The 24,921-nt window shown below is 51.2% G+C and overlaps 1 protein-coding gene across 3 annotated transcripts; it reads left to right on the forward strand.

Annotated features, from left to right (window-relative positions):
* The first annotated feature begins 962 nt into the window (after positions 1 to 962).
* On the forward strand, positions 963 to 24,314 carry ITPRIP (inositol 1,4,5-trisphosphate receptor interacting protein). Of its 3 annotated transcripts, XM_082764994.1 has the most exons (4): positions 963 to 1,494; positions 2,355 to 2,446; positions 5,509 to 5,615; positions 15,901 to 24,314. In XM_082764994.1, exon 4 carries the CDS (start codon positions 15,914 to 15,916, stop codon positions 17,561 to 17,563), a length of 1,650 nt encoding a protein of 549 aa, XP_082621120.1. In that variant the 5' UTR covers positions 963 to 1,494; positions 2,355 to 2,446; positions 5,509 to 5,615; positions 15,901 to 15,913; the 3' UTR covers positions 17,564 to 24,314. The 3 variants fall into 3 exon arrangements, with proteins under 3 accessions (XP_082621120.1, XP_082621118.1, XP_082621119.1); XM_082764992.1 differs by lacking the exon at positions 2,355 to 2,446; XM_082764993.1 differs by lacking the exons at positions 963 to 1,494; positions 2,355 to 2,446 and adding an exon at positions 3,912 to 5,392.
* Positions 24,315 to 24,921: the final 607 nt, after the last annotated feature.

Genomic DNA, 24,921 nt, shown 5'->3' on the forward strand with positions numbered 1-24,921 from the left:
TCTCTCCTCTTTCAAACTGCTGAGCTGCATCGGAAGATATAGAAATATAAATCAAACGAACGTGTCTTGGTTTGACTTTTCCATTTATATGTATTGTGTTGGTATCATAACTTCATACCATCTTGGGGGCACAAAAAGTGGATCCTGAATGGTGCTGTGGATATGTAATATCATCTGTTGGGATGTGAGCCTTCCTTTCGAAAAAATTGTTCTGACTTTTCCCCTGTTGCATTGCTCATTTACCTGTATCCCAGGAAGATTTAACAGGTGAATGGGAGTCACAGGCTCTCAAACCTATAGCAATTTGTATTGTTCAATGGATACGTATATACACATACGGCCAGAATCAGTAATGACTGCCTTGTCAGGCTTTCTGCAGGTGATATTTAATAGATATTTTCCTTTGGTTTAGGTGACGGACCTCTGTGATCTTGGAGAAGGATCGTTTTCACTCCTGCCGGTGCTGCAAAGCTCCCAGGGGAAGCTCCGAGACAGGCCGAGTCCTGCAGCGCGGCGCGGGGAGATTCCAGCGCTGCTGTGCTTGAGATGCTTTCCTTAGGTTGTGGCATAATGGGAAAGGAATGCACTAACACCCAGGCTGCCGGTAAACCTGAATAAACTCGATTCAGACACTTAGGAAATCATACCCATACCACACTTTTAAAAACTCAGCCCTTTAAATAACATCAAAACTGTTACTTGGTGAGCACTTGAGGAAATTCGAAGAGCGGGCTGCCATGCCAGCCCCACTTGGCACCTCCAAGCAGTTGTGCAGAGCTGTGCCCCCACGTTTGCCCGGTGATATTTTGGTATTTTGGATCCTGAGGAGCCTCAGCAGTGCGGGTCCTGCCATGTAGAGCACATCTACCACCCGAACCTGGGGAAGCCAAGCGGTGAAGTGCACAACGCGCGACTCGCCAAGGCGGTGTTGGCGGAGAGCTGCGATGCTGAGGAGGGAGGAGGAAGGCTGCAGCGAAGGGCTGGGGCCCCAAATCAGGCAGATGTCCCCGTGCTGCTGCTCCGAGCTGGTTCCTTGAGCATTTCGGTGGAAGTGCTGGCTGTGGAGCCAACTTTCCCCGGCCCGATCCGTAAGGAGCCATTTCACCACGCCGGAGCCCCCCTTCCCGTGCCCCCGGCGGGGTTTAGCGGGGGGCTGGCGGGCCCCTGACCCCACAGCTCCCCGGCTGGAGACCCCCGGGAGGTCAGCAGGCATCCGAGAGGCAAAATGGGCGCTTTCCCTCTGCGTCCCCGCTGCAAAACCAGCCGGGAAGCTCATGGGGGAGCCGGCGGCGAGCTGGGGCTGCGAACCGCGGCGTGCCGGCCCCTGGGGCTGGCGGGGGTGGTTTAAAGGAGGGGAAGGAGAAAAAAAAAAAAAAAAAAAAAAAAGCAAAAGCAAGCAAAACTCCGCTCCGGACAGGCTGGGCGGGCCCTCCTGCAGCTCACCGAGCCTCACCGAGCCGCCTGCGGGACGCGCCGGGGTCGGCCCGGAGCCCGGTGAGTGCCGGGGGTCGGGAAGGGAAAGGACGGGCTGCTGGGGGGGAAGGGGTTCCTGGCAGGGTGTTGCCGGGGTTTTTTGGGGAGAAAAGGTGCGGGAGGAGGTGGGAGGCTTGGTCCCGGGGACGGTGAGGGCTGGGTGCCCCCAGCTCGCTGCCTCCGTCCTGGGGTAGCGTGGTTTGGGCGCAGTTGGTTGCAAAGCTCTTGGCTTTCTTCTCTGCTCCGCGTCCCGCTCAGGAGCACAAAGAGAGGGAGCTGGGCTCGGGGCCGAGCTGCTGGGCTCGGCTGTGTGTGCCTGGTTTGGAAGGTGGTGGTGGTACAGGGCTGCGATGCTGCAAGTCCTGGGCTGTACGACTGCCACAGAGCCGGGGTTTCGGTGGCCTTTCCATCGTCAGATCAGAGCGAAGTCAGGGAGCAGCCTCCCGCTGAAGCAGCTCTGTTGGGAGCTGCCGTGCTCAAGTCCTCCAGGAGGACTGGAGGTGTTGCTATCGGGGGCTGCTACGTGGCCAGGCAAGGTGAGCACCAGCAGTGTCCCTAAGAGAACATAACTAACAGGGAATGCTACGACTGGTGCACTTTTACCGAGTGCCAGCAGCCTAAACCATGCCCAGGGCACTGCTGTGGGCTGCCAAGCAAGGCCCCGAGGTGCCGGGCAGGCAGCGCTGGGGTTGGTTTGCTGAGGATCCCAATGCTCTTTGCAGCTCTGACTGCTGCTTCCCTTCACAGACATCTTTTTTTAAACCCTACTGCTCCCAGTTTGCCTTAATGTACTTCAAAGGGGTTCTTCAGTCCTTAAGGAAAAGCAGAGCCTGGAAATTAGGAATGGAAACTTAAAGCCTTCTCTTCTGCCTTGTTTTCAGCACAATAGATGCTTCTTGCTGCTTGTATGGGAAATACACACATTAAGTGTGACGGCCACTGGAGTGGAAAGAGGTGAATCAATTTGCCAAAGGTCAGAGAGCCCATGTCAGTACTGGTGAAGCCCCAAGGGCTTCTTGGCTCCCTGCTGGTAGATGACATTTTATTTTTGCATGAGCAGGGTGCACAGAAACCAGCGATCGGTGTGTGCAAGGGAGAGCCGGGTACTTGCACACACCCAGGGAGCTGTACCTGTTTGTCAGGAGCTCGCTGGCCCCTCCCCACCTAACTGTCTTCCTCTCTTTGTTGCTTGGGCACTGCGGTATTTCAAGCCCAGCCTTTTATCCCCAGTCCCTACAAGTCAGACTGAAGAGCCCAGCTCAGGGGCTGGAGGAGTTTGCTCTCTGTGAGTGATGGTTGCAGGCCAGGTGATGGCTGGGGCCACCAGAGCTGTGCCTCACGCTCCCATTTCACATTTTGTTGGTTCCCTCCCTGATGAGAAGGGCTCCTGCGTGCCTCTGAGGTCTGCCTGTGCTTGCAGCCCTCCTTACATGGCAGTGAGCAATAGAGAGAGGAAACCTGACCCACAGAAATGCGACGCTCTGGGGTTCAGTGTGCTGATCTAACTCATTTCTGAGTTTGTTTTTCATGCAAAAACCGCATGGCTTTCCTAAAGACAATCTTAGTCTGGCTTTAGCAACGGGTTACTTGTTGACTGTTGATTCAGTATCTTGGGGCTTCCCTGCAAATAAATTCATGCAAATGAAGTGATATCAGAAAGCACACTTACTGGGTTATGCTGTGGCTTTTTTTCTTCCCCCTTTTTTTTTTTCTTTAAAACTCAGTTCCCTGAGTGCAATGAGTGCACCAGCGAAAGGGGTGGTTTATTTTTTGGTTTACACGTCTGTATCTCACCTAAAGCAAATTTACTCATTGCAAAATTCAAGCTAAATTCAGCCTCTGTCAACAAGGTGAGTGTTAAGAAGCAGCTCTTCTGGGACACACTGATAAACTGCGTGAACTCCATAAGGAGTCTGCCCAAGTCTCCCTGCAGTTCTGTGCTGTCCTACCCTGCACTCCCTGCTCTGTGGAATTGCAATTACAATCCAGAGCAATGGTTCAGTGGAGAAAGGAGCTGGAAAAAAAAAAAAAAAAAACATTTCCTGGCTTGTTCCCTCAGCCCCCCTTTAAAATAGGCTGTTGGGTGGGCCAGCTCTTTCTCTCCCAAGTGTTCTTATAATCCACTTACCCTGATAAAAAGCAGCTCTGCTGCCAGGCAGTGTACTTTCCATCCCGACATATAATTGCCGGGTGGTGGAGGGAAGGAGAGACTCTGGCTGTCAGGCTGGAGGGAGGGAGGGAGCCAGGCCAGGGCGCGTGCTGGGCAGCATCATCGCGTGCCCAGCCATGGAGCCCAGGATTCAGGCTCAGCTGAAAACCTTCTCCCTGCTCACCCTCAGCACGGGGAGCTGGAAGAGAGGAAGGTAGCCAAGATCTGAGTGAGCGGAGGGATGGAGAGAGCCAGCCCAGGGGTGCAGCTGCGGCAGGGCTCTTTTTTTAGCTTGTTTTGGTTTCCACACGTGTGGGCCGTGCCAAGGTGGCTGAGCCGCCTTGGTTCTCTGCTGAACGCGAGCCTGCCTCAGGGCTGGGCTCTTCTGGCCAGGGATTCAGCAAAACAAACAGGATTTACCGCCGTGTCCTGAAGGCCGGATGAGCTGCTGAGCTTCGCTGGAGCAGGGGCGTTTGGGATCTCTGATGTGGAGAGGAAGCTCTGGTGTAGGGCTGCCCCAGAGCAAACACCATGGAGGGAGCCAGAGGAGGTCTGTGCCAGCGCGAGAGGATGCAGAGCCACTACTGACAGGGACCTGCTTGTGACCTACACCTCAGCCAGGGTTTCTCCAACATCTGTAAACGTATAGCAGAGGGAGATCCTGACTGCAGGTTTATGACTTAATATTTTTTTAAGAAGTGAGAACGTGCAGGTCCCTTAGCAGCAGCTCCCTGCTCCTCTCCCCGCCTGGCAGCACAGCGCTCCTCGCTCCTCTCCTCCAGCACAACCTCCTGCTGTACCTTGCTGGCCTCCAGCCACCACGGGAGCAGACTTTGCAGGCCCTGAGGGCTAGCAAACATCCACTAGGATATTAGATCCTGCCCTTGTGGGGTTGGAGAGCCTGGCTGCCGTGCTGGCACAGCGTGCTGCTGGTGGTGCAGAGGTATCAGGACGTCGGGGCTCCATCTGGTTGTTCAGTTTGGGCTCCGAGTTGCAGAGGGAAGCAGAGAAGTGAAACTACACGCGGTCTGCTCAGAGCAGGTAGGTGGGAGGAGGGAGGGTTGATCAACCCCATCCCCAGCAGCTGCCGACGTGAAGCAATTCAGGAGAGCAAAGGCACATCGGCTTCACACCGGGCCCTCAAAGGACCTGGCTCCAAAGCTCATCTCAGCCCGGGGAGGGGCTGCTCCAGCTTGCGTCAGGCGTTGGATCAAGGCACGCACAGGGTTTGAAGTGGCTGGGAGGGAGGCGGCTGCTGGGTGACCCCATCTGCTCATCGCACCACTCGACTGCTTCTGCTCAGAGGGCTTCGCTCCGTTTCCTGTTTCATCTGAAATTTCATAAGCTCTCCTTCTAAAGTACAGTAGTTTATCTTGTGGTTCTGCGTTTCACGTCTTCCTGCCTGCTCTCAGACTTGTTTCCTGCCTCTTCTCCTGCGCTTTCTGTTTCTCACATCAGCTCTCCTAGCAAGTCTTCCTACCTCGCAAGCTGCTTACAGCAGCTAGTGCCTTTTCTGAGACAAACCAATCCCAGGCAAAACCATCCCAGCCTTTACGCAGCTGCTAATTTGACCCTAATCCATTTGAAAAAGAAAGGGCTGGTGGGTTAGGATGGAGTCGAGGAGGGAGGTCCTGGCTTGCTGGTACTTAAGAAGGACCCAGGGCACGATTCACACACTTCCTCGTGGGAGCAGCCGAGGTTTAACTCTTCCCTGATCACTTCAAAGCTGATTATTTCAGGTCTCTTGAGCTTCCGCGATCAGTGTGCTAGGTAAGGAGGAGGGGGGGGAGTTAATCTCTATTTTAATCAATGCCTGATTTAGATAACTGTGTTACGGACCCATCTCCTGCCTGAACTTCCTCATTCATTCTCGCTGCGCTTTGCAGACTTCCTGGCTGGGCGTCAGTGGTGGGTGACTGCGCGGAGCCTGCTCAGCAGTGCAGCGATGGGAGGAATGTGAAGCTTAATGAGCACCTGCAAAGCTGCACAGCGGGTAAGTGCTCCAGGGGTCATTCTTCCTTCTAGTTTTGGCGTGATTTGATCTCGATCGGCTCTCGCTAGGAGATCTTGAGCCTTGCAGAAGTGCTGGAAGGGAAGTGGTGTGGCTCATGTTTTAGGAACCGGTGTTGTTTCCCGCAGCGAGGGGCTGACAGCATTGCAAAGATCTAGCAATACTGAGAAGATTTAACTGGGAAATGTCTTCAGTTTGGAGGTTCAGTGTTAAAAGCCTCTTGCTTCCATCATTCAGTCTAGAATTGCCCTCATCTGGCTGCTTGGTACCTTGGGCTCTAGTCAGAAGGCAGATGGGAACCAAAAGGTCCAAGCTTTGCTGACAGCAGCTACTGCCGCATTTGCTGCCACACAGGAGAAGTGGCTGGAGTTCCCTTTCCCAGATCCACGGAGCGCTACATCCCCCCTCTTCCAGCTCTCAGAGGAGAGGCCAAGGCCTGAAAGTGCCTGGACAGCCTCCTGATGAGCAGAGCTGACGGTAGAGGTGGTTGGATCAAAGTGAAGCAGCGGCTTTTACAAACCAGCAGCGTGCAGAGTTTTAATTGCCCAGATGATGTTTGTCTGAGGATCCCTGAGAAACCTGGGGAAACTCTGAACGTGTGGCTGCAGACAGTGGTGGGAAGGGAAGAAATGTGGCTGGTGGCAGAGGCAGCTGCCAGAGCAGCAATCCTGGCTGCCGCCGTGTCCTGCTGCAGCTCCCAGTACCTGCTCTTTCACGTAGTCCATGTGATTTTGCTTTTTTCCTTATTTTTTCTGGATCCGTGTCTGCGTCGGGTGGTGTCTGTCCCCCTTTTTCCCATCCCAGTTCGTTCAGACGGCCGCTCTGCTCCACCAGAGCTCAGCTCGCTGCATTCCCTGGCATGTTCCTCCACCAGCCTGGATCAAAGCTGTGAGAGCTGGCCCGCTGCCATCGCCCGTGTGTAAATGAGGATCTCTCTCTTCTTCCTTTCCCCCCACCACCTCTCATTAGTATTCCTCTTCCAGAGGCAGGTTTTTCTGGCTGATCCGGCACATTATTTATATCAGTGATGTTTGCCTCAAGGCAGAGATGCTTTTTCAGCATTTGCAGGGCAAACATCTGATGCACCCCACTGCCATGCATGCGGCTTGGAAAAACCGAGTGTGGTATTGGCAAGGACGAGGGCTGCTGAGGCCAACTGTTGCAGAATTTAAGTGCTGTTAGGCACAGCCTGATTCATACGGTTACTTCAGCTGCCTGGCGAGAGAAAATGTCCTGTTCCTTCGCTTTCAGAACCAGGGGGAAGAGCACGCAGAGAAGGTTGTTGCACCTGAGCAGAGAAGTGATGCGTTTAGCTCCGAGGTGTCAGCTGAGCCACCTCGGTGTGGCCTTCTCTGGGTTCCCCAAGGGATGGTGGGTGCTGTCAGTTGAACAGATGCAGTCTGTAGCCAAAAAAAATCGAATGAAAATGATGAAACTCAGCTCAAATGCCTTGTTTTCAGTTCTGAATTGCAGAGGATTTGGTGATGCCGGAGAGCACCTGATGGGGAGTGGGAGCAAAAGGTTCCCACGCTGCCTGCAGGGGGGGAGGTATCTCTCATCTGTGTGAGCCAGAACCCCACTGGGGCTTACACCTTCCTTTGCAGAAAGTACACACAGCGATGAGGGGAAATTCCTACAGGTCATGGTAGTTAGGCACTAGTCTAGACTGTCTTGTGATGCAGAGATGGAGATTTGCTGGAAGCTTTTCAGAGCAAAGCAGGGATTTGCCAGAAACCATCCAGGCAGCTTAGGCTCTGCGTGTAGGCAGGAGAAAACATATTGCTCTGTCAGGGCAATGCAAGATATGCCTATTTTTAAGCTCTGGGAGAATGTTAATGTATACAAGAGGTGGAGCTTAAGAGATGTTCTCAAGCCTAAACTGTGACACTTCATGCTCACAGTACAGGCTTGTGGTTGTGTGTATCTGGATCCAAGATGCTTATCCCCTAAATCATTTACCCCTGAATGTTCAGGCACCTGACTGCCACTGGTTTCAGAGAAGTCTGATTTCTAGATTTCTTGATTTTTCGGTCGTATGGCTGCTTCTAGGCTGCTTCTAAGCTGCTGATGGCAATCCACTGGTGATAAACAGAGAAAACCTTTTTCTCCCACGGTAGGAGGGGCAAGGATGAGATAGGGCTCTGTATTCTGGGAGGCTGGAATTACTCAGCTGGCTCTCCCCTGCTGTAACACACGGTGACAGGAGTTACCTTGACTCTTCAGGTGACTTTTGACACAGAGCTGTGCTGCAGTCTGACCTCGAGAGCTAGCCATGCCCCATCTAATTATCAAGGCCACGCTCCTCTGCAACCAAAGACAAAAGGTGGTCAGGAGGTGCTTGGCTGACATCCATCCCAGCTCCTCATTGAGCTGAGGCTGCTTCGTGCTGTTGGAACGGGTGTTGGTTGTGATCCCAGGACCTTAAAGAGTTACAGGAGGAAATGCCAACCGAGAGGGACGTGCCTGCGCTGTAGGTCACCCACAGCACGTGTTTTAGCTCAGCCTTGCAGTCGTTGCTGGTCCTGGATGCTTTCGGTCTTCCACGCAGAGCTGGGAGCTCTTTGCTTCCAAGCTAAGCTCCTTGACTGCTGCTGCAGAGGGGATTTCTGTGCCCATGAGCAGGGGCCCCACAACCATGACTCACAGTTCCCATTACATCCTAGGGCAGCCTGTAAGCGTGCAGAGCCTGCCCCTTGGCTCTCAAACAAAGCCTTCCTTTGTGGTGCTTATGTTATAAAGGAAGCAAGCGTTTGGGTTCACCCCACACATCCCAAATAAGAACCACGTGTCCTCACAGCCCTCACATGCGCGTCTGGGTCTTTTGCTGCAGTGCTGTGAGTTGCATCACTCTTACCCCATTAAACACTTCCAGAGTTTTGCTTCCCAGCAATCAGTTTACAAACAGTTCGGGGAAAGGAAGAGCGTGAAGATCTTTTCCTGTGTTGGTGAGCAGAGGGGGCTGAACGAAGAGCACATGGAAATGATTATGTCCGGGTGCGTGCAGCAATCGGCTGCTCTGAGTCACTCGTTTGGGTGAAAATGGCCCCGAGCTGGTGACCACTGAAGGATGAGCTTCGTGGAAATACCACACAGAAGGGGGACGGTTTGTTTTCCTGTATGGCTTTGCTTCTCTCCTCTGGTTTTTATTCATCCGAACTAGTTTTGAGAAGCGGGGAGAGCCAGCAGTGCTCTGCAGCCAAGATATTTGTGTGCGTGCGTGTCTCTTGGCAGTCCATGGGTTTATGAGGAGTGAGCCAAGAACGGGCTTACTGCTTCTCAGAGCGTTTGTGTTGTTTCCCCTGCTCACTTCTAGAGCCACTACGCGATGAAGGAAGAGGGCCTGACGCTTCCTGCCCGTGCTGGTGTGCTGCGAGCAGGGAGTGTCCTAGTGAAAGCAGAGGAAAGGCTGTGCGAGCAGTGAGTTTGCTTGTGAGAACAGAGGAAGTGTTGCAGCGAAATCGCTCTTTGTTGCTCTCTTCTCCTTCCACGCCCTCCGCCCAGCCCTTCAGGGGTTCCACGGTCTGGTGTTTTTGCTTTATTTAAGGAACTATATTTGTATTTTATAAAAAAGCCGGGGTTTTAGGCAATGGAATAAAGCGTTGCTTTTCATTTCTGTGGTGACGTTTTTGCTACCACAGCCAGCTTTTTAATACTGTTCCTCCCCAACTGTTTGAATACAAGCAGCTGCAACCAGTTATCAAAACAATGCTCCAATATCACACAGACCACCAGGCTCACCCAGTGCTTCTGAGCCCTGTTAAAGCAGACGCTTGGGGGCCTGCAGGGCTCCTGACACAGCTGCATTGCTTTGCCACTGAGTCAGGACTGGGATGGAGTGGGAGAGCTCAGACCAAGCAAATTTCTAGCCCACAATGACAATTTTTTTGCTGCTTTTGCTTCTCAATGTGGAAGCATCTGGCAATTCGAGGCATGTGCTGTCTACTGTCTGTAGCGTATAAAAGCTCCTCGTTACTTGACTGCCATGGGACCTCGTTGTCACACGTAAACCACAATCATTCTGCAAGTCACGTCTGAGCCGTGCCAGTATCTACGTGTGCTCTTCTTGGATGAGCTGGGATGGTGTATCCCTGCTGGGAAATCAGCTTTTTAGTAATGTTTCCTCCAGCCCCGATCATACTGAAGCACCCGGATCAATGTACGTACAACACGCGGTGAAGTTGGGTGCTGAGGGATGCAGGGAATATGCTGAAGGGTGAAGAGAGTCGGAGTACCTGCTGGCTGATTTAACACTGCTTTCATTTTCTTCACCTTGCTGAGAATTAACCGGGAAAAGGAGGGCAGGTGTGAACAAAGATCTTGGCAATTTATCCCTTTTTGTGTTCACACACCCTTCCACGAGGTGACTGTCCCGTCCTGACTGATGAGCCGCCGTGTGTCTGAGGGGGTGACGGCCAGAGCCCCTGGGATGACCCCATTGGGGTCCCATCGTGAGGCAGCCAGCACATGTGCAGTGGCATCGCTCCTTACGTTGTCGCTGACATTACAGCCCTTCAGTGAGGCAGAGGGGGGTTGTTGTTTTATTTTTGGCCATCTGTGCTGATGAAAGATTGTGCAAGGGAAAAGTACCTGGCTCCCATCGCGCTTGGTTTGAGGGGGAGGGAGCTGCCGAGGTTGGTAAGCCAACTTTTCTTTTCTTTTTCAGTCCTGGCGTGTGTTTTTTCTTTTCCTAAAACCATAAAAGTTCGGTCTACTCCAATTGTTCTCCTCTCAATTAACAGATAAAATTTATTCAGCTTAAAAAGCCAAGCTGTTCCTGGCCGGGATCCTACCACAACAGCCCAGTACGTGGGTGGGAGCCACAGACACACTTCCTACCTTTCCCCTCCTGCATCCCTCACAGCCAGCAGCCTGTTACAATTTGTAATAAACCCTTCCTGGCCATAGAGGGGGGAACCCGAGGCACTGCACAGGCTGCCACGTGCTGCTTGCTGGCAAGAGCTGAGCTGGCTTGCACAGTTGAAAAGCAGAGAGACATTCAGGCAACAGGCAGGATGCTGAGAAACATCCTCCTCACACTGGTTTATCTCCTGGTCTCTGTGGGTATCACCTCTTGTGTCCAGCCTTACAGACAGCGAGTGCTTTGAGGGCATGGCGTGGCTCTGGGTTTATTTAGCAGCTTTTACAGGTGTCCTTTATGGTGGCTGACTGCTCCTGGTGGCAGGAGGAGAGGGCCAGAGTTACATTCTTTCTGTGCACACAGATATGGCATGCCACTAATGAAATGGTGACTCAGAAATACCCAGAAAAATCCCCCACGCGCTGATGAAACTGCAAATCTAACAAGTCCTGTATCTCTGTAGGTTTTGGAAAAGAGCGCTAGATGGTAAATAACTCTGTATGTGCCAGAAAGGGAGCTCTTTGTACTGTCCAGGTTTTGGGGACGGAGGAAGAGGAGCCATGGGATATTATGGCAACATCTCACAAATACATCCGTGTACAGAGAAAGATGAAGCAGGAGGGGAGAGAAGAGCCTCTAAATATTTTTAAGTCCTGCAAAATGAAAAGAAACAGCCTGTCCTGCTTTTACTCACAACGGTCACTGGAAAGTTAGGGGCTCAAACTGCATCAAGAGTTAATGAAGTGTGAGGAAAGGCTTCCTGATGGCAAAGACAGTGAATGAGTGGACATGAGATATGAGAAGATATGAGAACGAATCCTCGTCCTCCCTAGAGCAAGCTGGGCACTCCCCTACTTGCAGTGGTGCTGGCACGATCGGTGCTCACCCGGAGCTTCGTGTGGAGCCCACGATGTGCAGGTCCTGTGGGAGCTGGGCTGCCCCCAGAGTGATGCCTCTCAGGTGCTTGTCCAGCCGAGTCCACCGGCCGGTGGGAAGGGAGGGCTCCCCGGCCCCGTACACAGGATGAGCATCAGCATTTCCTTGGAAATAGCTGACCTGCTGTCCCAGGAGGAAGGTACGGCTTCCGAGAGCCCACTGCTGGGCAGGATGTCCGACTGGGGCTGGGCGACCGACCCCGCTGGCACGGGATATTCACGGGTGGTGCGAAGGGCTGACGTGTTCTCGGACAGCAAAACAAAGGCCAGCGGGCACATGGCCTGAGTAGGAAGTGCAGGATACTCTGAGCACATCTGGGGACGTTTTCTCATTGCAACAGTGGGGTCTGGGCGGTGGAAACCAGCTGAGGATCCTCATCTGAGCCCCTGGGCTCTTGCTGTCTGTGCCAGGAGACATCCCCGGGTGGAAACCAGACGTGGTCATACATGCTAACACGTATGCTGCAGGTGGGAAGAGCAGACTGGTGCAATAAACCCTCTGTCACCCTGGGGCTTGTCCCAGTACGTGGGCTGTGTGTGTTTGCCCCAGCCACAAGGGCCCTGCAGCCTCCCCCAGGGTCCAGCGCCTCGGCAGCCCCACCTGGCTGACTCCTGTGAACCTGGAAACTCCTGTCTGGAGACGCGGTGCAGTTTCTCCTCTTGGGTGCAGTTTCTCCTCTGCTGGCAGCATCCGTCCTGCCGCGACACCGGGTAACCCACAGCCTCCCAGTTCTGGCCCTGGGAGGAAACCTCATTCGATCCTGGGCTTAAATTCTTCACCAAAAATAGTACTCGGATCCTGCCCACCCCAGAAAGTGCTTCTTTAGTAAAAAATAGTCTCAAGAACCAGACAGGTTTGACTGATGTCTTGCCAATGCCAATTCCTCGATTCCTGTGGAAGCCCAGGTCCAAACAGGCGAGCAGAGTATTGACCTGGAGGCAGCCAAGTGATGAGGGCAGCAGCTTCAGGGGCTGGGAAGGAGACCAAAACTTCAATTACTGCCAGCCCCTCCTGAATTCGGAGGAGAGCCTTCAACAGAAGTTCTTGTCATCCCAAGTAAGTGATCAGACCACAAGGGTAGAGATGTGTGCTCTGTTGTTGAGTGTGTGCATGTAAAATTAAAATCTTTTTTCTTGTTCTTAGTGTAAAACAGGCAAAATTTGAGCAAACGTCCAGCAGCTAATGGCAGAGACCCCACTGATACTTTTACCAGTGTGTTGCCCCCTCTAGTAGTACCCTTGTCTTTTTTCCATGAGCATCTATCCAGCACATCCATTTCTGAAGCTTTATACATAAACTCAAAGGAAAACCGCCCTCACTCTCCACCCTGAGCCAGCAAAGGCCTTTTGATTGCTCTGTGAGCAGTGATGAGGAGATCATAGAAAACCAGCAGTGTCAGTGGTGTGAGGTTGACTAATTAAGTGCACTAATTAAGTTTGGGATTTGCGTCTTCCCAGCAAAAAAGCCCAAGTGCAGGTCAGTGGCTGCTCTGGACGATCCATCTCTCTAGTACAACAGGCTGCAGAGTCCTTTACAGACCTCAGGGACCTTCTCAAACATTATATTTGTTCCCCTGAAAGCTCTGCTTTTGAAAACTTGGCAGCTTTCAATGAAAAACGCTCCCAACCAGCTGCAGTTACTATCATCTCTTCAAATCCCTGCTTTTCTTGCAGCCTACCGAAGTGAAGCACACTGTGGCAGTCACCTATGCGCTGCCTTTTGTGTCAGCCGAATCGCAGGAAGTAATCAAGCGTGTCCTTAATGACGTCTCGGTGTATTTCAGTGTACGACTGGACCACAGTCAGTCCCTTCACTTGGGTTTTTCTAATTTAAGAATCAGAGCTTCAGCTCGCTCCTGCCTGGGCTACTGCTGAACACCAGCCAGAGCGGGCTTTGCTTCCCATGGCTCAGAATAGAAGAGGCGGGGGGGAAGGGGGAGAAATTGAGCGGTATGAGAATCTCCTGGGGAGGGAGAAGGGCGATTAATGAAAGGAAAATATTCTCCTGTGTCCTCGGAGAAGATGGAGGGTTATCGGGCTCAGGGCACATGGAGGCTGCAGTTTCAGGAGAGGCTACTTCAGGCTTGAAAGGATGGGTGTAATTTGCCTGGGAACCAAGCACGGAGGGCTGCAGGTGCTCCTGGGGAAGCCTTTGAACGTACAGCCTGCTGGAGGATGCCACTGATGGTTGTTTCTAATCAGGCAACAGGGCTATCAGCTGCTTTTATCTCCCCGAGCTGGAGCGGGGACGGTGCCTGCCCCCTCACTTCTCAGGCCTGTTTGGAGCCATCGTAACCATAACATCTGCAAAGTGCCCAGCCACTGAAGCAGTGAATGCCACAGAAAAGCCCAGGAGGAAACCAATTCCTCTGGTGTGGAGGCAGGTTTGAACAGCCAGCACCCACCGCTGCTCGGCGGTGAGCTGGCACCGAGCTTGGCACAGCCGTCTTCATCGGGCTGGTGGGGCCATGTGCTGCTCACCCCAGCCTTCCTCCTGCCCACGCTGCTTCGTTCTCCACCTTGCACACAGGAGGGCGAGATGAAAGCTTATTGCCACGTCTGGGCATTGTCCGTGCTTTGAATGGAAAAAAAAACCAACAAACTGGCGGGGCTAGAAAAGGCTGAAGACTGCTTTGGGAATTTGCTGCTTAAAACCTCCTGAATACATACATATATATATATATTTTAAGACTGAAACGTCACTACATGTGATGATGTGTAGATGAAACAATAGTGTTTCTTTTTGGTCGTCTCCAGCTGGGAAGCATTTGGGCTCCCTCCCTCCTCCCCACACCAAAGCTGTCTCAGCCGGCGCAAGCATAAATATTTTTATCAGGCTTAAATGGCTTGGGCTGAAGTTGAAAGCGAGTGAAGAGAGCAGCCTTTGTTACGGGCCGCCCCAGCAGGCAGTGCTACTGGTTTCACCTGTATTATTCGGTCTTTCCATGTTGGCCAGGAAAGCTGGCTGTGATGAGATGTGGGAACGCTCTGCCCCTGCCACCCTTGCAGCTGACCTTGCCCACTGAGCATCCCCGACCTCCAGGGCTTCGTGTGTGCATTCATCTTCTGCTGGGAATAGCTACAGCAGTGAAAGGGCAGTTTTGACCTGAGCTTCTTCTGTTAAGGCTGAAAACAGATGTGCCTCTTGCAAATCCGTGCTACCTGGAGATGTTCTCACTTCCAGTTTCCATCCTGACCCTCTTCCAGAGGTCGATGGCAGCTGGCTGGGGGAAAAGGAGGCGTACGCGCTCCCTACCCTCCACCTGCTAAACCAGGGGGGATATCCCAGACTGCCAGTGCAAATGAGAATGAATTCAGCTGAGCCTGGGGATTTCTGGGCTGCCGCTGTCTGCTGGCAGAGCCTTGGGGCAGGCAGCCTCTGGAAGCAGGACAGCCACAGGCCTTGAGGTATGGAAGACTCCTGAAGGGTGCAAGAAGGTCCTAAGGCTTCTTTCAGGGCCCAGCAGGGCACAGGAGCGATGTTGTCCCAGTCAGGACTGCAGCAGGACACCCCTGGCCTCTGGCCATGTTATTTTGAAGCTTGGAAAGCGCCCGCAGCCTGAAGGAGCACAGCACGAAGCAGCGGAAATCACCAGCGCTTCCTGCCCTGCCCCGGCAAGCTGATAAAAGCCCTTGGCAATGGGGAGTGAGCCCAGGTTAGTTTTAAAGTGTGGCCAAGCACGGAGCTCACAGAATAACTGCAACGCCCAGCTTTGGGCATTAATTCTGCTTTAATCCATTGCTCGATGAATTAACGAGTTAATGTGAGTGCAGAAGGCACAAGAAAGGCCAGCAAACCATCTCCAGAGCAGTGTGTAAGGGCGAGCATCTGTGCATGGGCTCTAAAAAAAGGATTGTTAGCGAATGTTACGCAGGGAGGGGCACTCAGCCTTGTGCTGAGCACCGTGTGAATGTTTTTTGTGCAAGCCCTGGAGGAACCCAGGTGCCATGGGGGCTGCCTGCGCTGCACATTGCTCTGATCCAAGCTGCCTGCGGCCAGGACAGCCCTGCCTCTGCCACTGCTACATCTGCCTTACTGCACCTCCAGCCTTGTGCTGGGGCAAGTGGTGCTCATCTCCAGCCTTCTCTTTTTTTGTCGGGGGAGGTCCCACCTGTTTCTCTTCCTTTCTGTCCTGTGAGCTTTGAAGGAGGGGAGAAGGATGTAACCTCCCTCGCTGCCCCGCAGAGCTGTGGTGGGATGAGGGTAGCAAATGCTGTCACAGTTGTGTCCTTCAAAGCTTATTCAATGAGAAAGATCCTTCCATCCTCACCAGCCACCAATAAAGTTTTATAAAGTCTCCTTGGGAAGCTTAGTTGGTAACTTGTAGGAACAGGCATTGGCTTAGGAACTCAAGCAGCTTTTTCAGGGTTAGAAAATATGCCAAAGCTTTTATTCAAGCGGGAATTGTTTTATTTTTTCTTCTTAAGGGAATACGCTCTAAATCATGTGTCACTGCCTTTCTTTCTCTTTCAGGGAAGGAACTGCCATGCCCGTGGGAATCTTCCGAGTGTGCCTAGTGGTGATTACGGCGATCATCAACCACCCGTTCCTCTTCCCTAAAGAGAATGGCACTGTCCCCGAGAACACGGAAGAAATCATCCAGAAGATGAAGGAGCGGGAGGAGAGCCTTCGGCTGCAGAAGCTGCGCTTGGAGCAGGAAATCGCAGACCAGGAAGCTGCACAGCAGGCTCTGGAGAAGGCTGCAAAGGTAGTGGAGGAAATCAAAGAGGAAAAGGTCCCGTGGGACATGTGGACAGCTCTTTCCATGGTCATCTTCCTGCTGATCGAGCTCTGGAGGCAGGATTTCCAGGAGGGGAACTGGCAGGACACAGGAGCAGAAGAGGATGACATGGCTGTCCTGGGGAAGGCATTTAAGGGGGTGGCCTTCCCCGACAAGGCCACCTTGGCCAGCTTCTACGAGAAGCGAATCCTGGGCACCACCGGCGACATGGCCAGGATGCGGGAGATGGTGGAGGGCTTTGCAGACGACCTGCTGGAGGCCTTGAGGAGCGTCTGCAACCGGGACGCTGACATGGAAGTGGAGGACTGCATGGGTGTGGGGAGCATGTACGAGAACTGGAGGGTGCGGAAACCTTTTGTCTGCGACCTGATAGTGCCTTTCGCGCCCCCAGAGCCGTATTGCTTCCGCTCCCAGATCTGGTGCTCCGGGGACAATTTTCCCCCTGATGAACAAGGTTACGGCACTATCAAGGTATGCAGGGCAGACGAGGATGTGGCGGGTTGCATCTGCGACAAGACTAAACTAGGAGAAGATATGCTGTGCCTTCTCCACAGCCAAGGCAATACCTCCAGGCCCAGCAGCGAGATGGAAGACCTCCTGTGCTTCAAGAATACTCAGTATCTTGATGCTGACCAGGTCATGAAGTGGTTCCAGATCGCAGTCACCAAGGCCTGGAACAAAATCTCCCACAAGTATGAATTCGACCTGTCTTTTAGCCTCTTGGACTCCCCGGGAGCCCTGAAGATAAAATTCAGGTCAGGGAAATCTGTCGCCTTCAACCTCACTCCTGTGGTGCAGTACGAGAACTCGGACGTTTACTTCATCTCCCATTTCCCTCGCAACGAGCTGGCAGCAGAGCTCCCCTCCAGCACTCGCTGGTTCCTCACCTTCGCGGTGTACGAGAGGAGGTTCATCCAGCTCATCTCCAAAACGCTGCCGGCCGGTGCCTGCCACATCAGCTGCCTCCAGATCCTCTCCTTCCTGCACGGGAAGCAGTGCAGCCTCACGGGCCCGAGCGGGCTCACCAACTACCACCTGAAGACAGTGCTGCTGCATCTGCTGCAGGCGCGTCCCGGTCAGGACTGGGCCCCGGAGAAGCTGGAGGCCCGGCTCCAGGACATGCTGAAATTCCTGGAGAAATGTTTGCACGAAAAGAAGCTCTACCACTTCTTCATTGGCAACGGGAAGGTACCGGCGGAGCTGGGCTTCCCCATCACATTCCAGAGGGCCGAGCCTCTCAACCTCTTCCGTCCCTTCGTGCTGCACAGGGAGGTTTACAGAAAGACAGTTGACACGTTCCACGAGATGCTCAGGAACACGTCTGCACTGATCAACGAGTACACGGTGCACATTCCCCTTGCACACACCAATGGGATCCATAAGGAGTCCATTTAACCAAAGCCAGCAGGAAAAACACTTGGTCCTCTAAGCACACGTCCAGAGGGCAGCTTTTCAAAGCCTCCTGGAGACAACCGACCTTGCCAGCGCAGCTTCTTGGCTGCAGCTGAGCCTGTCCTGGTCGTGGTGTCTGCAGGAAGGGAGGAGGGATGGGGGGAGAATAGGGAGAAACTGGAAGGCGCGGTAGAAAAGTAAGTTTCTGCTCCACTGGTGTGCTGGCTGGGTTTTACGCAGCTAAGGATATATTTTTATATTGTGCCTCAGTCACACTACGGTGGTGATGAGCAACAACTCTGAGTAATTAATTTATTCAGATGCCTGCAATGCAATGGTGGTGGCGGCCAAATACTTCATTTCCTTTGGAAGGGGAAGATAAGAAAAGGGTGGAGGAGTCAAAGACGGGATCCTGGGGCTGCAGGAGCCTGGCTGCTTGCAGGCAGCAGGAGCTCTGTGACGATGCGAAGTGAGACTCGGTGCCAGTGGGAGAAGGAGGCATCACTGCTGAGGTCACACACAATCCTGATTGCACGCAGAAATCTCTAAATCCAGCACTGCTCCTTAATTGAAGGGGAACTGCTGTTTTTTAAAAAGGCATTTTGATAGGGCTTGCAGCACTATTTTAAACAGCTCATCCTGTCCATCAAAAACACTCCTGGACACGACATGTGTTTTCTCAGTGGGGAGAATGTAGCAGAGCAAGCAGCAGGACCTGTGTCTTGAGACCATTTCATTTATGTCTTCCATTTTCTTCGTGGTAACACAGCTAGCAGGTTTTATTCTTAGCCATTTTCCACAGATAAACGACCAGGAACCTTTTTTACATTAGATAAGAGAGAAATGCTGTTACTGGGTTCTGGCTTTTTGGTTTATTTGTTTGCTTTCCTTATCTCCAGGCAGCAAGTCTGAGAACCAGCAAAGAGACAAACGACTGCTGCAGGTTTTGCTTTTATTAAAGAGGAAACTCCTCAAAATTACCCTGTAATGAGCCCAATGTCAGGAGTTTGGTACCAGGAGTAAACGATCACCCTCCAAATGGGAGTGCAGCTCTCCCAGCATGGTTTTACTGAGTGCAGGATGGCCCCAAATTAGGAGGAGGGATGCAGGAGGTGCACACACAGCAGAGATTGGCAGTGCAATCTCTGCAGCTGCTTACATGTGTCTCCTTATCCCTTCCGTGCCAGGTCGAAGCTAGCTGGTTGACTCCTTACAGGGCTTCCTCGATCCTTCTGAAGACTGCTGCTTTGATGGGGTTCACTCTTGGGAACTGCAGCTAGCAAACCATCTTTTTTCTGATGGCATTCCTCTTCGTCAATCCCGTCTATCCCATGCAGCAGACAGAAGACTGAACCTCATATCACTACTAGGGACAGGGTCTGGCACACGGCTCCTTATCCAGTCTGCTGCTAAACTCCCCAAAGACACGGTCTCTCCTGTCTTTTCCTTGTACGAACCATTTCACCACCTCCTTGATGTCTGCTCACGTCTGTCCCCGCACCACTGAGGGACATTTTCTGCACCGTTTCCACTCCTGGTTCCCCAGTGGTGGGGACAGGGAGCTCTTTGCTCAAATTGCTTTCCCCTTGGCTTTTACCATCGCAGCTGCGGGGTGCTTAAGTAATAAGTCTGAGCAGAAAACAAGGGGCAGGAATCAAAATGGGAGAGAAGAGGCTGGTAGCTACTGCCATTAGGACAGTCTTGGCTCATCTGTGCTTGGGAGACTGCCAGGGCTGGCAGAGCATCAGGACAGGACTAATTGCTAACGCTAACGAGCTGTAAGCCCCTGGCTTTCATCAGCATAACCAAGCAAGCCTTCCCTAGTGGGAAAGAGTGCAGGAGCACTCGCAGGGGACACAACGAACAGGTAGCGACAGGCAGAGGTGCAGGGAGGGTGGCTGAACACTGGAGGCTACGTTGGAAGCTGCGGCAGTTGTTTGCAAACCCAAGCAATTTGCTGTTTCTTCCTGCTCAGGTTGACGGTCTGCATGGGCTGCCTGCAGGCAGGTCGTACCAGAGCAGTTGTGGTCTGAGCTGCTTCTAAATGTGTTCCTAGCCCAACCGGAGAGAAATGAAAAATTCTCTGCTGCTTCCTGTCAGGCATCTAAATTTAGCCTGTCCAAAGAACAGAAACAAATTTGTGACCCCCGTCTCTCAGGAAATGACACACAGGGTTGAAAAATAACTTTGTTATAAGGTCGAGCAGGGGGAGGATGAGAAGAAAAGGCTGTTTAACAGAATAATCTAACTTCTCTCTTAAAATGGCAGAGCAAAGCTGCGTAACACCAGTCCTACAGTCATGTACACAGGCCTAAACTTGCCTTTACACACCTCAGTGCACTGCTGCTTAGGCTCAAAGGGAACCTACACTGATAAGTGCGTCGAATCTTTTGTTCTTCATTTTCTCTATTTGTGTGCACATTTGCTTTTAAACCCAGACTCACCCCAACGTGTTCCCATGGGGTTTAGCTGAACCCAAGCCGGAGCCGAGCCAAGGTATTTATGGATTTGCCTTCCCTGAAAGCAAATTGCTTGTCATAATTTGCCTACATGAATGCCATGTGCTCCTTTCACCCCGAGCACCTTTTACAAGATTTGGTCTGTGCGTTCAGGCTAGGAGCAAACCCACTCATGCCTATCCAGGGGCTGAAGCGTTGATCAGCTGTGCCTCAGGACACGGGACTCCTTTATAAGCCATCACTGCTGTGGCTGAGAGCTGCCACGTGAAGAACATCACGTTCTGGCATTTTCTCTCCTCTTTTCTCCCTGGCTCGTCTCTCCTGTGATAAATCTGCCCACCAGGTACTGCCCCTCTCAGTAAAAGGCCACGCTCACATCTCATTAGACAGGTTTGTAAGGCAAGACAGCTTCATCAGCTGTCTGCTGCTAAAAATGTCCAAAGACTTCTTAGTGCCCCCATGTTTAGTGCTGCCCTGATTGACACCTTGCTGGGCATCCATGGGAAGCAGCTTGACACGGGTAACAAATGCACATCCCTGGTAATGCCTACGGAGATCCTAAGGAAAGGTAAACTGCCCGTCCCAGCCCCCTTTTGGTGCTGCTCTTGTTATTTGCTAACCAGAATTACCCAGCTGAACTCCCAGTGCCTTCTGCTGCTTTCCAGCCACTCCCTCCGCCCTCAACTTGTGGTTTTAATACTTTATTACAGGTTTTCTCAAAGCCATGGAATTAGTGGTGGTGATAACACCCACTGATCTGCGACATAGCCTCAGGAACTATTCACCTTTAGGAAATGCCTCGGTCTAAGTTATTATTGCTGTTCAGGAGCTGAACGTCTTCTAAGGGGAGCTGCTGGGAGTTCACTCCTCACTTTGTGCCAACCACAAACCAAACCTTATCTATCATCCAAGCAGCAGGATTTGGTGTTTATTCACCGTACTTTTTTAATGCCAAGCCTTTGCAACATTTTCTCAGTGGTGAAGAAATAAGAATTCACCTTTAACAGCTTAGCTGCTGGTCACTGAGGGGTTAGTTCTTCTCATAGGATTTTATGTCATAAATCGCTTTATTTATTACCTGTCTTTTTTTTTAGGATTTTTTTTTTTCTGGGGGGTAATATGTTAGTTCAGAAGTAAAACTGTAATACGAAGAGCTACCTTGGCAGTGAACTGCAATGGGGAATAACATCAAAACCCTCCAAACTCAGCTCTTCCTTGATTCATGATGCTGTATTCAAACTGCTGCTTTTATAGCAGGACACTGTTGAATTTGTATAGATTTTCTCATGCAGCTTTATTTATAATAAAGAAAGTCTTGTACAAAATCTAAAGAAGTGTAGTCTGTTTTATTTCTAGCTTCCCAAGAAAGGTTTCTGAGGCAGCAGAAGGATGGAGCTAGAATATGCCTGGTGCAATCCTAGCACATTAAGCCTGATAACAAGACTCCCAGGTAGAAGTTATTCCCGAGTAAGATGTAATGTGAACAAGGAAGCCATGAATATTGGTGGTAGACGCTGACCTTACTGGTTGAACCGAAAAGCTCCTGAATTTCCAGCTCAGCTAGAGGAATCCTCTTTACCAGTCAGTTTGCAGAGGTGCTGCCTTTAGTAAGACACCGACTATGAATCTGGCTGAAACTAGAGTGTGGCCAAAGTGTTAGAGAAAAAATGATCAGCGATTTCTGTCTTGAAAGTGGGTGTCACAGCTTTACTGATCTGCTTTGAGGCAGAAATGTAGAAAATGCAGAGGTGAAACATTTAAATATAGCCCTTGCTGTTTAGGCACTTAGGAGCTTGTGAAAATGTCAAATTGACACTGGTTTTAAAAATTGTGCACAGAATAAAGATTAAAACCCCAATGGGCCAGCAGGCAGAGTGAAGCAGAACCGGTACCAGCCTGCCTCATCCCCAGGGCCATCAAGGCAGAAACCCATTACCTTGCTCCTGCCCTTCAGTACTGCCTAGTCCTGTGCTAGGAACCAGACAGCAGAGAGGGATTTCTCCAGTCCTCATGATGGCACTTTGCCTGCTAAAACCTTCCAGCTCTCCTCCCTGCCAGCTCGCACCAGGCAGGGCCGGGCAGGACAGGGCAGCCCCAGGATGGTTCTTGTGCCTGTGAGCACAAGTGATGCACAGCAAGTGATGCACAGCAGCTCTGCCTGGCTGCCACCACACAGGCGCTCCCATGGGCACAGGTTCTGCACTGTCAGCACCGTGCTCCTGATGGAGCAGCTCACCTCCAGGGCTGTGGGTGGGTTATTTTATCACCTCCGTGACACGAAGCTCCTGTAGGCAAAGCTAGAGAAAAGCAAGGCTTGTCCACACACAGGTTTCTACCCACGCTGTCTCCTGCCAGAGCCACACCTGACTCAGCTCTGAAGGTGAAAAATTTGACCCAGAGCATGGACACACAAGCACAACACAGCCAAGGTCCATAAAGTGTACAAAAAGGAACTGAGAGGCACCTCCTGGGTTTGAAGGCATGGGCTATATAATCTGAGTTGCCTTCCCACAAGGAGAACGGGTTGACTAATCCTGCTTTAGCTACTGTGAGCGGAGATAACCTCTACTTCCAAGCTTAAACAGACATGGAAAAAGGCTGTGATGAGTGTAGAGGAAAAACCTGCCACACTCCAACTTGGGGATTGGCCCAGCGCGTGTTCCTGTTGAGAGCTGCCTTCTGATAATGAAGTGGCAGGAGAAAAGGCACGAAGGCATCCTTTGGGAAAAGAGAAACATAGAAAGCTGCATGAAGAACAGCGTTAAGCCATAATCTCTCACTGCTGGTTTCTGTTGGTTCTTCAGGTGGTCTCAAGTAGGTAGCTTTTTAATCCTTTATTCCCAGCTTCCTACGCCTTTGCTGCATGACCACATAGGTGACTCATGCACACAGCTTGCAGGAAACTGTCTCCTCCCTATGCAGCTTGAGGCTGTTTGGTGCCCCCTTGTCAGCTCCATTTCCCCTCGAGAGAAGGCTTTTTCCACCAGCTTTGCCAAGACTGCTGCCTCAGACCACGTCCTGGGCTCAGATGGCCATGATCAGCACAGAAAAGGTTCCGTACATCAGCCCCTTACTGCAAGCTGCATTAAGCATCCTCCTAGGCTCAAAATAGAGCATTACTGCACACTGCTAAACAACGTGCACATTCCACCCCAGACACAGCTGAACCTCACTGCTGCATTTTATCATCTTGGCAAATCAGCAAAATTTGCTCTAGGAGGGAAAAATCCTAACAACATCACATGGCATTTATGATTTACTCAGCTAAATAACAAAAAAACTGCCTCTGTTGGCTTTAGACAGGCATGTAGAGGTGACTGCTTCCACTATATTACAGAAATTGGGGATAGTCTAGTAAAGTGACACCTGTTGTCATGAGCACAAAGAGACTGCATTTTCATCAACCCTTCCCAAGTGAAACAAATGTCCAAGGAACAGAGTGGTGAAATAATCAGGCTACTAACAGAGAAAGGAGAGAGAGAGGGTAAGAAACAGCCAGTTCTCAAATCTTAACACCACAGAGGAATGTTACAGATGCCACGACAGTGGAAAACTGGGGAGAGCTGGCCCAGGAGACATACCAGTGTGCCAACACATGCTTAACACACGCCCTCACACACAGCCAGGCACTCCTGATGAGCATGACAGACAGCTCTCACATGAAGCATGGCAAGAAGTTGAGATTTACTTTTCTCTTCCTTTTTCTGTCCTTTTTTGCCTGGTCCTGAACTTTTTTTTTTTTTTTTAACTAGTGCTGTACACATTTGGTGGCACAACAATGGGGAATGATGAAAAAAAATCACCGTGGTTTTGGAAAAGAAAAGCATCAACAACCACCTTCAAAGGCAAACCGTGGAGCAGAACGTGGGCACATACATCCCATTCCATACAGTCTGATCCACAGAAGATTTTAAGGGGAGATCTGATTAAAGGGCAGAGCTACTAATCCGCTTGATCCTTGTTTATTGACTTCATCTTCTTCCTCTGTTCACCAGAGCTGGGAGTATGCATTTTCTTCTTGGCCTCTTTGAACTAATATGTTGTATCCTTTACACCCATCCACAGGGAAGGGAGAGAGCCCATCCACTCCACATTAACTTCTCCTTTCCTTTTAAGGCTGAGCCCAAGTGTTGCATATTCATTACCACATCAAAAACACTTTGCCTGAGGTCTGTCTTGGTGTGCTGTAATGGGTTCAGGACCCCAGCTGTCTGCCCGAGGATTTAGAGCACTGATATTTAATAGTAAATTATACAGCAGAATATTTCATTTTACCCTTTCTTGCTGAAGCAGCATATTTATAATGGTACACTCTAGAGCCACTAAACAAAGATGGGGAGAGCACAACTTTTCTGTTCACACAGTACAGTCTCCTGGTTACTGTGGTCTGGACTCTGGCACTTGAATGTTTGGATGCCAGTCTCTGTTCTTAACCCGTTGTTGGACCTTCCATAAGTCACATCTCCCACTATCTCCCAGTAATACAGCGGAGCAAACTGCAATGTATTCCCAGCATGCTTATGGAAGCCAATTTCCAGCCCACTTTACTAACAGCTTTAACAACCAGAGCACCTAATAAAACCAAAACGCTCTACAGTTAGTCATTCTTGGAATTTTGCTGCTGACATCTCACTAACACCATTTCAAGGCTTGTGGCACAAGTTCAAACCCTTCTTTCATGTACTGAAGCAGCCTAGATCTGAGTTCTGACACCTTGCAGCTGTAAGATTCCTCTGGGTTCTCTAATCACAATCTAGTAATCATACACAACATCAGATCTGAACTGCAAAACTTTTAAAAGAACATCAGCATTCTGGAAGGAAACAGCAGAGTAATTAGTTTTTCTCTAAGTAGTGCCAGATGTGTTTAAAAGTCACAAACATGAGTGCAAAACCTGCATAG

The sequence above is a fragment of the Aythya marila genome (genome assembly GCF_965140915.1).
Source record: "Aythya marila genome assembly, chromosome: 7".
NCBI lineage: Eukaryota > Metazoa > Chordata > Aves > Anseriformes > Anatidae > Aythya > Aythya marila.